Source organism: Chrysoperla carnea, chromosome 2 (genome assembly GCF_905475395.1).
Source record: "Chrysoperla carnea chromosome 2, inChrCarn1.1, whole genome shotgun sequence".
In the NCBI taxonomy this organism is placed as follows: Eukaryota; Metazoa; Arthropoda; class Insecta; order Neuroptera; family Chrysopidae; genus Chrysoperla; species Chrysoperla carnea.
In genome coordinates this window covers 45,275,110-45,290,619 of record NC_058338.1, presented here as the reverse complement: position 1 = coordinate 45,290,619, position 15,510 = coordinate 45,275,110, and the positions used below count along the sequence as shown (strand labels likewise).

The 15,510-nt window shown below is 28.9% G+C and overlaps 1 protein-coding gene across 1 annotated transcript in view; it reads left to right on the top strand.

Moving 5' to 3' along the window:
- The first annotated feature begins 683 nt into the window (after positions 1 to 683).
- Positions 684 to 15,510, top strand: part of LOC123292722 (cholecystokinin receptor-like) — a 122,671-nt gene continuing 107,844 nt past the window's right edge. Inside the window, exon 1 of the mRNA XM_044873436.1 lies at positions 684 to 1,074. Within this exon, the coding sequence (XP_044729371.1) occupies positions 684 to 1,074 (391 nt within the window). The remainder of the gene's footprint in view (positions 1,075 to 15,510) is intronic.

The window sequence follows — 15,510 nt, the reverse complement described above, 5'->3', positions numbered from 1 at the left end:
GAGTTTAAGTGTAACTTAGCTTTTCTAACAACATACGTGGGTGGAGGGGGTGGTCTAAAATCGTCGAAATTATGCAATTAACGAATGGTCCCTAAACAATAGTTGTTCAAGTACGCGTTAGTGACAACTAAGTTAAAAATGTTGGTAAAACCTTTTTTTAAACCTAATAATAAATTTTAATATATATTAAATAAGCTTTAAGTTTGTAACACATTTAAAAAATTGCCCAGATCCAGAAAAACGCTTCATTATCCAAAAAAATGCAAAAAAAAAAAATAAAAATAACTACTATCATCTATTTCTAACTTTAAAAATACATACAATTACCAAAATTTTTAAAAGCTTTGTCGGAATAAATTTTTTCGCTACAGAAATGTCAATACTTAAAATAAATTATTCAAATGTAAATAATGTTATTTTTTCTGTTACAGACCATTGTCAACATTGAATTGAAAATGTTTCGAAAATTTTACATAAAACTCCTAGAAGAAAATATCCGATCAATATGGTGGAATAACAAATATGATTTAACATTCAAAAATAAAATGAAAAAATGGATAACAAAATTGAAAAATAAATCTTTGTTTTAAGGCACGACGAGACATAGCCGATAGCATAATATTTTTATTTTTATTTTTTCGAAGAAAAAACGGAACAACGCAACTGAAATAATAAAAAATAAAATGAACAATTCAATTTATCTAAATTTGAGTGAAAATAGCGTTCTTTTTAATACAAATTTAACGACGATATTTACTTCGTTCACAACACAACTTCCACCCTCGTCACAATCTCCAACGCAAGTCCCAGTTCCAAAATGGTATGAGAGTGGTCGTGTACAAATACCTTTATATTCAATAATATTTCTACTAGCGGTAATTGGTAATTCATTGGTAATATTAACATTGGTTCAAAATAAACGTATGCGAACAATTACAAATGTGTTTCTGCTGAATTTAGCTATTTCGGATTTATTATTGGGGGTGTTATGTATGCCATTCACACTGGTTGGAACACTATTGAGAAATTTTATTTTTGGTGAAGTGATGTGTAAATTGTTACCATATTTACAAGGTAAGCGTTATTTTATTATAGTTAACTATTTGGACATTGAATATGATTGTTCGAACTGGGGATTGCAATGGTATAAGAGCTCATAACAGAAAAAGGCCCCATCTTAACACCTCAAAATTATAAAGTAAAAATGACTGAAAAACATGTAAAAAACATATTACGTCCACCAGACGAATTCAAATTTGTTATCCTTTCTTAATTTTTGAATTAAGCTAAAAAAATTATTTTTTCTTTCAAGACATTGAAATCTACAAAATTTGTAGTTACAAACGAACCATTTTTGAAACTAACAATTATTGTTAATTAACTTGATAGGCCTTTTGTTATAAATTTTTTTTTTTACGAAAATGTACTTCATAACACCTCCTTAATGTCTTGATTCAAGAAGAGGACGTTGCCAATTTGGGAAGAAAAGATCCCCACCTTATTAAATTTTTTTAAATTTAATAAAAGACTAGTTAGCTGTCTGATTTATGATTATCGACTGAAAGATCAAAAATGCGACGAATTTCTACATTAATTGTCACCTTCGCGAATCCTTTAATTTGATAAATTGATATTTATTTTAAAAATCTTTATATTCTACAATTTACATCTATAAATTTTACCTCTTACACCATCTTCCTCCCCTTGGCTCACTATCTGGCAACGCCTTTGAATGAAAATAATGATAAAAAAATAAATTTGATATAAAATGAAAATATTAACAAAATTTAAAAAAAATTATTCAACAAAATAGTTCTATCGATTTTCATTTAGCATTAAATTTATTTATTATTAAATTTATTTTGTTCAAATCAATTTTCAGGATATTTAATTTTATTTTAAACTCATAAAAATATAAATAGTCTTATCAGTTTCAACTGTTAAAATCTAATGTACCTAAAAGTACTGAAGGGTTTTGGTATTTTAAAAGCTATTAAATAGAATTGAAACAAATTCGACTGAGCTCTTGTTAAAAAGTAATATGATGAAAATATTAATATAAAAAGGAAAGTTAATTGCTTTAACTTGGCACCATACTGATAAACAAACAACTCGGACAATAACCGTGAATATTTTAATTTACACGCAAAGTTAATTTATGTAATAATTATGGTATTTTACGATATATGGTTTAAAATTGTAATGATTGTCATAATAGTGTTGGTTAAAATGAAACATTCTCTTATATTGCAGTTTTGGAAGAGGTACAATAACTTTTATTTATTTTTGGCTTGCTTGCAAATAGGTAATATAAATCGGAAAATTATCATAGTAATCACGATTTAAGCCTGAATAAATAGTATCCAAGTTTTCCTCAATTATATAAATTTATCTGGTTGTTATAAACTTTATATACAGAGTATTTCCTGAGTAAAAAACTTGGGACTAAGCTTAATATAACAATTGCACTGATTTCTTTCAAAGAATCAAAACTGATGTATATATGTATGCAAAAACCCTGTATATTATAAATGTGAAAGTGAGCATGTTTGTTTGTTTGTTTGTTTGTTTGTTACGCTTTCACGTTAAATCTAGCGAATGGCTTTTACAGAAACTGTACAGCAATACAGTTGATATATCAGAAAATATATTTAAAAAAATAAAAAACTAAAAAAATTAAATTTTGTTTGCTATTTACCATTTTTTAAATTTTTACAGAAATCTTTAATTTATGGTTCAGTCTAATAATCTATGATCATCATTTTGAACCATAAATTAAAAAATTCTATCAAAATTTAAATTAGTTAATGCCAAACAAATTATGGCCAACTATTCTGATATACTCAATGACTATTATGGCTATTTTACATTTAACAAATTTGAAAACAGTGTATATCAAAAGAGGGTGGAGGCTATTAAGCGGTGGTTTTTACTTTTAAGCCCATTGAAGCGGGCGGGTATCAATCTAGTAAAGATAATAAAATCATTGGATGTTGACTCAAGTTAATAAAATGATGAACGATCTACAAGTTAACGTATTTCTACTAGCGGCGCTAAAATTGGTTTTGCAAGCAACGAAAAAAATGATTGTATTATTAGGTGTAATTGTAAACGTTGAAGAAATTTTAATCGTCATTTTCTTTATTCAATATAATGCAATCACGACCCATTGGTCGTGATCACCTCAAGCCTTTATCTGCTTTAATTTTAAACATTATGGGAAAGTATCTATCTTCGTTTAAAATAGAAAATTCTTTAGAAAAATAAAAATTAAATTGACAAGGCGTTTTCGAGAAAATTTTACACAATCACTTTCAACTATACGGTTGCCTTGGCCACATCACAACAGCGTTTTCCATGACTACTTAGTTTGACTCTAAAACCCTTTTTTAAGTTGGAAAATTCTTTCGAGATAACTTGAAAATTTGTAATTCTGTCAAACAAAAGAAATTTCTAATTGTGTCAAACAAGACAACTAAATATAGACAGGTCAGAATTTTGTTTGGACCGATATTTTATAAAACTGTTGCCCCTCTTCCTACGCTTGAAAAGTACAAATTTTGATTTATCGGAAGGTGAACTTACAATTTTATAAAATATCGTATTGAATTATTTTTTTTTTTTGCTATTTAAATTTCTTTTTATAGGAATATCAAGAAAACGAACTAAATCATGAAAAAAAATCCAATTTTCCAGAATGAAAAATGTTTCTAGCCTCGGTATCACGAAGTCATTTAGAAGGATTTTCAGAAGTCAATTATTAAAAGGGTGCATTGTAAATAAACATGCAAAAATATTAGCTAGTGTCTAACAATTTGAATGATTTTAAGATTAATTTGGTCATACACAAACAACATATACCGTAGATAATAGCGGAACAGTTATTTTTGGAATCATACAACTCTCAACAAGATAATAAAATACCATCTTGAAAGTTGTTACCAAACTTTATGATGACAGCGTACTTTGCGTGGGATGTACCTATTTATTTTGGTAATTGAAAAATGATTTTGTGATTAAAAATGTTATGTTTAAAAATCGATTTATTTTAACTTTATACAAGCTTTTCTTGTTTTCAAGTTATACGCTAGTGATTTAAAATATTTAAAAAAAATTCTATTAGTAGGCGGGCAATTTGGTTTTAGAACACAAAAAAGACATTTCAGTTCATGTAAATCAAATAAAAAATGATTCGATTACAGAAACAAACTTTCCAATTTTATGGGTTTTACGAAATAAAAAAGTAGGCACGCAACATTCAGATAAATGTGATTTAATTTTTTTGCCTGTGAGTAAAGTTATTGTATACAGAAAGTTTTCTTTTTTTGTGTTGTATGCTTTGTAATTTTTTATGGATTTTAATCGTAAAATCAAATTGAAGATAACAATTGATCCAGTCAAAACGAAGCCAGGGACCAAACATATTAATGTCGTTTTTATAAATACTACTTTTTGTATGGTAAAAGAGTTATTTTAGCCTCCATTCTTAATTTTTTTTTTTAATCATAAAATTTGCCTGTGAAAATTAAATTACGGAAAAAATGTTAAAAATAGTAAAGATTTAAAAAAATAAATTATACCTTCTATCGGGAATGATGGAGGAGCCAGGCCAAAGAAATTCTTTGAATTCACTAAAGCTGATCATTTTAGAATTGATTGTTATAGTAGTTGTATAGAACACACACATACTGCGGTCAGTCACGCGACCAATAGAAAATGGGTCAGATATATATATTTAAATAAATATACTAAAGTAGAAAATTGTTATTCAGGTTGTATATAAATAACAGTTATGTCAGTCAGTCAGTTAAATGCGAGAACAGAGCTGGTCAGTCAGCCCTAATGTATAGACAATTTCTAGCATTTAACTGACTGTCATAACTGTTTTTATATGCAATATACAACCTGTATAACAGTTTCCAGCTTTATTAAATTCATTTAAATACCACAGCAATCACAACCGTTTTGATAGCATTTATCTGACCCCTGTTCTTACCGACCAGCTCTATTCTCACATTTAACAGGCTGGCTGACATAACTGTTATTTATATAAAATAAACAACATTTATAAACATTTTCAGTTTTAATAAATTTGTTTAGATACCACGGCAATCATAGCTAAATCTTATTTATTTTTGTACATACATTAAGGCTGACTGACCAGCTCTGTTCTAGCATTTAAATGACTGTCGTAACTGTTATTTAATACCACGGTAATCATAACCGTTTTGATGGGATATATCTGTGAACTTATGTCGTTGGTGTGAGTATGATTATAAACTTAATTTGTAGGAGTGATAAATATTGAGCTTGTTTTCCACGACTAGTCATGTTGCCGCTTGTCATATCGCTCGCTAACTAATGCAGAATCAAAGAGACGTTGAGCAACAGGCGAGAAATGGCAACTTATAGTAATAAAAACGAACTTGCGGTTTACAATCTCTCAAATAACTTAATTATATAAATAATTTGTACATTGAAAATCAACTTTTAATAAAATTTTCGAAAGTACTTTTTAGAATTTGTCTTCGTTTTATCATTTAGAAAATGACTTTATATCATTCAGCGAAACCTATTTTTTTTTTGAACTGACTACGATATTTTTATTTCAGTATTTTTTTTATTAAAAATTAAAAAAAAATTAAAAAAATGGCCAACTCGCCGATACAAAAAATAAACGCAAACACAGAATTAACGAAAAAAATTTTTATTTAAAACGTAAAATAGCTTTTTGAATGAAATGCAAAATCATGATTTTAAATAATACAGTTCAGTAGATATATGTGATTAAAATTATATCCGTACTAACAAATCTCATTGGTTTTTTAACCACCGCACCGACTTAAAAGATGAGTGTTATCGAGAGCCTTTTCAAGTGCGTTACGGTTCCAAATCAGATTACATTTTTTTGAAACATAGCTATCTCACATTCTCGATCCAGTTTCGTTACAAAAAATATACAATAAAAATTTGTCCATCCCTTTAAGAGCTACGATGCATCGTAGCCCTTTTTTGACATCGCGATGTCACAAAAGAATCAAGCATACCTGGTTTTGTGGCATTGTAGCAACTAAAAGGATGAATTGGGCTAAGTAGATTTTCTTGAAACATAGGCAAGAACTCTCCCAATCAAATTACTTTTCAACCCAAGAAAGAAAAATCATGATCAGTTCATCCTGTTGGGAGCTACGATACTACAAAAGAATCGATCAGATCTGATTATATGTCGGAGCTTTCATTAAATTGTTATTATACGTTTTTCATCAATTAAACGCCTATTTATCTTTTTCTATATTTAGCTGTATAAATAGAGCGCCAAACTGGAATTGCATATATCAACATGCGTCGAATAGCTTTTATATAAAATAATTTATTTTTCTCTGACAATAGTGACTTTTTATTGAACATTGCAGGATAGAGCCCTTTCATTATTCCTTTGGTTTTGTCGCATATATTTTATATGTTTTGTGTTATAGCTTATATGTTTTTAATTCATAATATTTCAATGAATATTTTCGAGTAGGTGGTACATACCTTGATATTATTGCAAATAAAAAATATTCAGGAAAATCTATTCATTTTAAATTCAATCTATTCATTTAAAATTCAATCAATTCAAATGAAATTTACATTTCCATATGAAACTAACAGAGGCTAGTTTAAATGTTATATCCTCTCTAAACACGTAAATCAATAGTTATTTCCACCAGAAGTATTCGCCATGGGAACTGATTCTAGCGCTGTCTGGTGGTAGAAAATAGAAGCTGTCTATGACAAGTCAAATTTCAATATAAATAAGAGTACGAACGTGTCAAAAGTTATTCATAATGAATAATAAAATAACTGTTATTAATAATAACTTTTGACACGTTTGTACTCTTCATAGACAGCTTCTATTTTCTACCACTGGACAGCGCTAGAATCAGTTCCCATGGCGAATAGACAAGTTTTGTGTTTTTGACTTTATATTATTATAGTATGCATCAAATCCGGTAGTTCTGATTTTTGCAGACTTGTTTATAATTTTATTCCAATGAATAATCCTTGTGACCTCGAGCGCCGAACGCAACCTTGTCAAAAATCGAAAATTCCGTGAGAATTTCGGAATTTGGCGATTATAATCTTAAGGACGAGTTTTTTTTTTTGATAAATCCTTCTCTTCTCTTTTTGATTATTCTTAGTCTTAAGAAATTTTTTTTCTTAAAATTTGTGTAAAATGTTTGTAATGTATTATATGAATAAATTTAGCTACTGACGATGATTGCGTTACAATCGAAATATCAATATTTAACGACAAGTAAGGCTGTTGTATGTTTTTAATTATTATTTCTAGTATCGTGGTACTTTTAATAACTATGTTTCAACTCGAAGTCAACAAAAATTCATTATATTTTTCAATAAATGGAAATTATTATAGTGTGAGCCTTTAAATCTACAAACTCTGTCGCTAGCTTTGTTCGAGACGCAACGAATACATGGTCATGTGGTTCTTATATCCTTTCTAAACACATAACGTTTCTTTTATACTTCATAAACTTTGAAGGGTTTTTCGAAAAATTGTGCTTAAAAGGAAAATTATTACTTTGATATGTTACACATCAAAATTACTTTCTGTTTTCAAAAACCACATACATAAAAAATATATAGTATATAAAGTTTTAAAGCTTCATTCAAACAGATATGTACATATTTATATAAGAAAATCTCTTGGTTTTTTTTTTTTTTTTTTTTTTTTTTGCTTAGTTTGAAAATGAAATGGAAGATTGATATAACCACATATAAGTTGTTGCAACATGTCTATATGTATAGTCCATGTCTATTGGCTTTAATAATAATAATAATACTCTCATAGTTAAATAGAAAAGCTGCTTGCCGACAGCTTACATGTGAGATTCGTACAATGAATAAAAATGAAAGTTATAGGTTGTTGGTTGTTACTTGCTGAGAGAGTAATCATCATTGTAGAATATCGATCTAAATAAAATAAAAACTAGTTTGTATTATGTTAGTCGAATAAAATGAATGTTGAGACATTTTTTAATTGTATAGTATCTGCATGACCGAGCTTTACCTCGGTATTTTTTGAGTTAAAAAGACAAAAATTTTATCACTAATAAAAGATCGTTTAAAATGTCTCCACTCAAATACCAATTTAAATGTCCCGGTAATATACTATATTTCGTTAACTATAATATACACCAATAGATGTCGGGGAGAATCAAATTTGGCAGTGTATATTTCAGTTTTTCATGAAAAGATGGATAAAACGACGTTTTTTAAAAATGAAACCTATATAGCGAGCAGTTCGTTAATTGCTAATCGGAGCAAAATTGAGGAATCAAATGAGAACGCAAAATGGAAAGTAGTCATCCTTCGTAGTTTTGAATGCTCAGGTAATTGCTGAGCCTACGACCTTTATAGTCTACGCGTAGTAGCAACCTTTTCTATTAAATACCCATTTATTCGGAGCAAGCCGTAGAAGAAGTTACTATACTCGCGTTTACTTCTTTTTTTTTGCTTTAACTGGTTTTCAATTTCTATCATTAATAACGATTTATTTTTTCTCAATATTCAATTAGCTCTCAATCAATATTTTTATCGATAATAATTTATCCATAAATCAATATATTTATCAACCGATTCCACTTCGATAATTAGCCTTCTTCAAAAATCTTTATAAGTAACTGTATAATTTATTTGACTCCGAAAAATCAAATTGATTTTAATACTGCTGAGCAGATTTTCTTAAAACATAGGTAAAAATACTCTCCGTTTCAAGCTGCGATGTTACAAACGAGTTGATCAAACCAGATATTGTGTCATCCTGTAAAAAAATAATTTTGTAGCTCCAATAAACAAATGAACCGATTTTGATTTTCTTTTTTTTATAAAGGTTATTTAAATGAAAGTGTTTTTAGGAATGTTTCCAGTTCGATCCTAGGCTTGCAACAACATGTTATGGATTTATCAGAAATTTATTGGTCTTGTGATTCAAGGCTATATGCGCACGACTTGGTTATTTAGAATTCCTGTTTATACCATGTATATGAAATAAACTAAGGTATACACAGTTTGGTCCCAAGTTTGTAACGCTTAAAAATATTGATACTATGAGCAAAATTTTGGTATAGGTGTTCATAAAATCACCTAATTAGTTCATTTTCGGTTGTCTGTCTGTCTGTCGTCTGTCTGTCCTTCTATCATCACGATTACTCAGAACGAAAAAAGATATCAAGCTGAAATTTTTATAGCGTGCTTAGGACGTAATAGTAAGGTCAAGTTCGTGAATGAGCAACATAGGTCAATTGGGTCTTTGGTCCGTAGGACCCATCTTGTTAACCGTTAGAGGTAGAACAAAAGTTTAAATATAAAAAATGTTCCTTATAAAAAATTAAACAACTATTGTTTGAAACATTTCGTAAACTACTGTTTACCCGTGAGAGCGGAAATTATGCGCAAATTGTATGGTATGTATTATATAGCTATATCAGTTATATGTATGTGACACGTATGTATGTGTAATGTGATAGAGTAATCAACACTGTCTATACATGGTGTTTCAAATATTAACTAAGGCAATTGTTTGTTTTCACTTGTTGTTTTTTTTTTTGTAATGTAGCAAAGCTGTTTCTCAATCTGTTATGAGAACTTAATTAATGTGCAAAATGTAAAGGTATGTAAAATCAAAATGGTACATTTATATTTTTGTAAGATGTGTCGTTAGCATAAACTTTATTTTCCTAGCATAATTTTAAGTATAATAATATAAAGTTTAATTTACTTTACAATCCTTATTGTAGGCTAAAGGCTTGATGTGTATGATATGTAATAACAATCATCTTATGTTAATTAAAATATCAACATTGAATAATAAATTCATAAAGTGACTTCCATAAGTCTCTATAAGTATATACTTGTCCTGTCATCTCTAAACATTTAAAATAAACGATATGGAGCATATTGTTATGTTACTAAATAATATTGACGCAAAGCCCAACAAAATTTGATGCTCGCATTGCGATGGTGGGTATGGCGACTAGACGTCGAGAGACGATACAAAATTATAAGACGAAACAAAAATTATTCTATATCAATTAAAATTTAGCCTGCAACTTGCAAATTTACTCCACGACGCATTATATTCGTAATTATTCAACTTATTTATGGTCGCCAGCCTTGTATATGGGGTTAACAATCCGTTCACACACATACTATATTAAAAACAAATGTAATCTGGACAATTCTAAAAAGAAATAAACAATATCGTTTTATATTACGTATACAAAGATAGAAACCTTATGCAAGTAATATATATGTAATATAATAGGCAATATAACATACGCGACAGTTCTAGCATTTGCTAGACTGTTGATTGTTATTATATAAAAGGAGCACAGCGTGCGATACGTCAGATTATAATACGAGTTAGATAACAATCGGACAGATTTCAATACGAGTTATATCGTCTATCAAAGTAACATTAAAATTAAATTATTGTGAATTATATATTATATTTGTATGTGGTAAAAAATCTTAACAATAAAAATTCGTATAATTAGTATAGACAGTTCAATTTTTGATTACACAAATTTGATTACGTTAACTCCGCTGCACTTGTAACAAACGATGTGATTTTGAAACAATTTCTCCCAATTTATAATCCCATCCATAAAAAGAACACTATATTCGCATTGAAAGCACAGTAGTTTTTATTATAAATCTTAGTCGCCATGTTTTCGGTAGCCTATTTTCATATTTGTATTGGATTGATTTCATACATACATAATAGAAGTTTAAATAATAAACATTTATTGAAATAAGCAGATTATAAAATTTTTTTTATTCATATGGGGAACAAACATATGAAAGATAATTGTAGATTTAAATTTAATAGTATTTATCATTTCATCTGAATAATTTGGTATTAATTTCATCATTTAAATTAGCTACACTTCTACCTACACATATACAATAAAACTGATAATAATCACTCTAAAACTCGATTCTCTAGGCTATACTAAAGAGGAGGTGTTGAATGAAAATCAGAAAATTACAGCTTGGAAACGAGCTACTACCATTCGAATAAACTGACTTTCCAGAATAACAAATAGTAGAGCATCATGCTAACATATATATCATCAATAAATATAATAAATCAATCATTACAAAATTACAGTTTGTGTTATTACAAAATAGTACAAAATTATATAGAATAAAATAACGTAAAAATTGAAAAGAAAACTTAAATAAAATAATATAAAATTCTTTAATAATTAATAATTAAAAAAATCAGGTAGAATGACTATAATTGTCTCACACTGTAGTTGACATCATTTAAAAAAATGTTGGCGAGTAAAAAAGCTTTTAAAAAAGAGGTTCAGCATCTTATTTTAAGGCTTTTGCGATATGAATGGATAAATAAACATAATTGTAAAACGCGTTAAGATTTTATCATTTAATGAAGTGTGTAAAATGTTTTAATACGCCTTCTACTTGTACATAACATATTTGATAATGCCTAATGATAATCAATCACTCTCCAGGATCTTATCACTGTGTCAACATAAGTACAGTAGTGATAATAATTTCATCTTAAAACATAATAATTATATGACCAATGCAAACTGAAATTACAAAAACTACGCAGAACGGTATTCTTTCTCCTTATTATTTCCCTACAATAAATAGCTAATTACACATTGCGTGTGCGTAAAATTGGAACAGATTTGAACAAAACAGCAACTTTCCTTTGAATAGTTGCTTTTGTTTTGCATAGAAAATTGTGCACCAAGAACAAGCAAACATCTATTTGTTAGAAAATATTATTATCAATTCGTTTAAAGTGAGCGTAAAAGTTTGTTTAAAATAGAACGGTTATCTATAACGGTAAAAGTTATAGATAGCCGTTCTATTTTAAACATACTTTTATTCTCAACATTTACTTTCATGTGTCTAAAATAGCTTTGTGGTACGAATTTGTTTTAGATGTAAAATCGCTATTTGTTCAGAAATTAAGGGTACCGTTTGATTAAATCGCTATTTTTAATTGAATTAATTTTTATCAATTTTTTCCACCAACGATTTTATTCGGATAAAATTTTGTTCAGCTACCAATTTCGACTACTGACCCAATCGATGTAGACCATACGGACAAATAATCTGAAAGTTTATTGGGCGTACTGTGGACTGTATCCACATGACTGTTCAAAAATTGTCGAAAAACTTAAGTATTAAAAACAGGCCATTTTGAAGCATAAATATGTTCAAAATTTAATATACCTCCCGTAAACAAATATATCGAATATAAATTTGATTTCACTTTTGAATCATTTAATGGACAAGATCCTAGTTATAATGAAATTGATACCTCGTTTTTAAATCGATGCTCAACAAATATTAAATAATATCGTCTTTCCAAATGTTAGAGTAGAAATACCCATTTAAACCATACAAATTTTGTTTCGAACATTTTAATAGTGTTTCAATGTCGGCTATCTTAAATCAATCTCTATAGTTTATTTCAAATTAAATCTATTTTTAGTTATTTCTCTCGAAGATATAGACAGTGGACTGAGAACATACAATGAAATAATTGCGGGAGAGAAATCAGCTCTAATATTGAATAGAGAGCGTAAAATTTATCTATCCTGTAATATCCTGAGGCTCTACAAAGAATGTACAATTTATCTATATTGAAAATTTTCATTCAACATACAATTCGTTGCATAGAACACAACGCACATTGGATATAGTTTGTGAAAAATTTCGCTCCTTGCCAAAAAAATGTGTATAACCTATTTATGAAATATATGAGAATACATTTAATCCCAAGTTTGTGACGATTAGAAATAGCCTTGCTACAATCAAAATTTTGGTATCATAAAATCACATTATGACCTATTTTCGTTTGTTCCTTCGTCTGTCATCAAGATAAATAAAAAATAAAAAGAGTTATTGTGCTGAAATTTTTAAAGCGTGCTCAGAATATAAAAAGTAATTGTGAGTCATGAAGACTTAAGTTTTAAACCGTATTTTAGGCTAGGTTATATTGGCTGTCCACGAAGGATACACTTAGACTATAGAGCCAATTGTGATAGCATATATGCGTTTTACCACCTTTTCCGCTGATAATTGCATTTATCAACTCCTCAATTATTTTCAAAGGCTGACTGCGTCTACTTAATGCATATATCATGCACTAAACTAGCCCATCACAGCTATTCATTAAATTAATTTTTGTTGTGACGCGGGAATCAAACACGCGGGAATCGGAATTGGTTACGCCTTAACCAACTGAGCTACTAAGGTTGACTAGCTTAAACTGTAACAAATAGAACAAAACGTTAAAGAAAAAATGTTCCTTATTAATCATTTCTTCGTAAATACCTTTGTTTTCCCGTGAGGATCCAAATTAGGGCAAATAATACAAGTACTATAATTATAATTTGTCTACACAAGGTATTATAACAAATAAAACGATGGTTTATTTTCATTTGTTTTACATTTCATTTCAAAGTGGCCTGAAGGCTGAATTATATGTAATTTATATTTGACTGAAAATAAAATTATTAAAAAACAAGTGAAAACAAACAATTGACTGAGTATACTGTATAGAAAGTGTTGAATACCAGAGTTCTCATTATTTTTTTGCATAAATTAGAAGAGTTTAAAAAAAACACAATTATGGCGGCCGAAAATTTATTTTGTTTGCGAAAATTTCGAAAATTTTCATTAGTATATTCTATTTTTTTTCGTTTTTCAAGAATGTCTCACAAGACCAGTAGTTGTAGCTACCATTTTTTTTTTATAATGGGGTTTTACCTCCGTTCATCAGACATTTAAGTCTCTAACAGAGGTCACCCACATCATTATCTTTTGATCTTTATTTATTTCAAATACATTCGGATATACAGAATTACATTTTTATGATGTGGATGGAGTCGGTTACTTCGTTCTCACCCAAGCGACGACAGTGTGATCAATTTACCACCCCATTAACTATTTGTTCACACTGCCGCTGCCTAGGTTCGAACCCGCAACCTCCCAGCCAGTGATCATAGCAAGCTAAGACGCCTTAGCGAGCTCGGCCACTGAACCGGTTTAGCTACCGTTTTCAACTCTCTATCTTTCATAGTTTTGGAGAAAATTTTGTTCCAATTTGCGCCCTCACGATAACAGTAACGTTTACGAAAATATGTTTCGAACAAAAGTTGTTAATTTTTTTAACGTTTTCTAGCTAAAGTTATTTTTTTGGCTCCGTAGGACCCAAGACCCAATTGACATATGTTGCTCATTTACGAACTTTTAATGTTTCAAATTTCAACATGATATCTCTTTTTGTTTTTGAGTTATCGTATTGAAAGACGGGCAAAGAGACAGACAGGCAGACGGACAACCGGAAATAGCCTAATTAAATGATTTTATGAACACCAATACCAAAATTTTGTTAATAGCATCAATATTTTTAGGTGTTACAAACTTGTGACAAAATTTAGTATACCTTGATATATATTACATATATACAGAGTATAATCCTTATATTATTTAAAAAAATATTTGCTTACTGTGATGTTGATTGCAAATACGGACAGGATATGCGCACAACAAATAATTATAATTTTTAGTGAAGTGATAGTTGAATTTAAAATGATAATTATAGACCAGAGTCGATAATTTTTGAAACCAAACAGAATTATAGTATAGGATGAACCCCATTGAAAAAGGAAGTGAATATACAAAAATAAATAAAAAACAAGTGAAAACAAACAATTGACTGAGTTAATTGTTGAAATACCATGTATAGGCAGTGTTGATAACTCTGTCACATTTCACATACATACATATCTGACATATTTAACTGATATTCTCATATAATGCGCAAGTGTTGATGCGCAATCGTTTGTTTTTTTGACGTCACGTAAATAACAAAAGATATTCACTTTGATATTCCTATATTAATACATACTATAAAATTTGCACCTAATTAACGCCGTCGTGGGTAAACAGTGATGTTTACAAAAAAATGTTTCAAACAAAAGTTTTTTATTTTTTTATAAGCAACATTTTTTACATTTAAACTTTTGTTCTATCTCTAACGGTTTACAAGATGGGTCCTACGGACCCAAGACCCAATTGACCTATGATGTGTGATATGTGACAAATGTGAGATTATTTATTATTCATTGAAGTCTTGCAAGAATGCACAACTAGTTTCGATTTATTGTGATGCTTTAAATAATGCCCTCGCCTTTCTACGAAGTGATGTTATAAAGACGAAGAGACAAATGAAAGATTAGAGATGTATGTTACGATTAGGACTTAATTATATTAAATCCGGCTATGCTCAGAACATTCTATATGTATATATTTTCAATATTGCTTGATCCTTATGTTTTGACACAGATACCTTAGGGCATAGAATATTCATATGGTATGTGGTAAGATGTAGTGGCATTTTGTAATGATACTTTGTCTTAATATTAATTAATTAGTTATTATGTATAGTCTTAA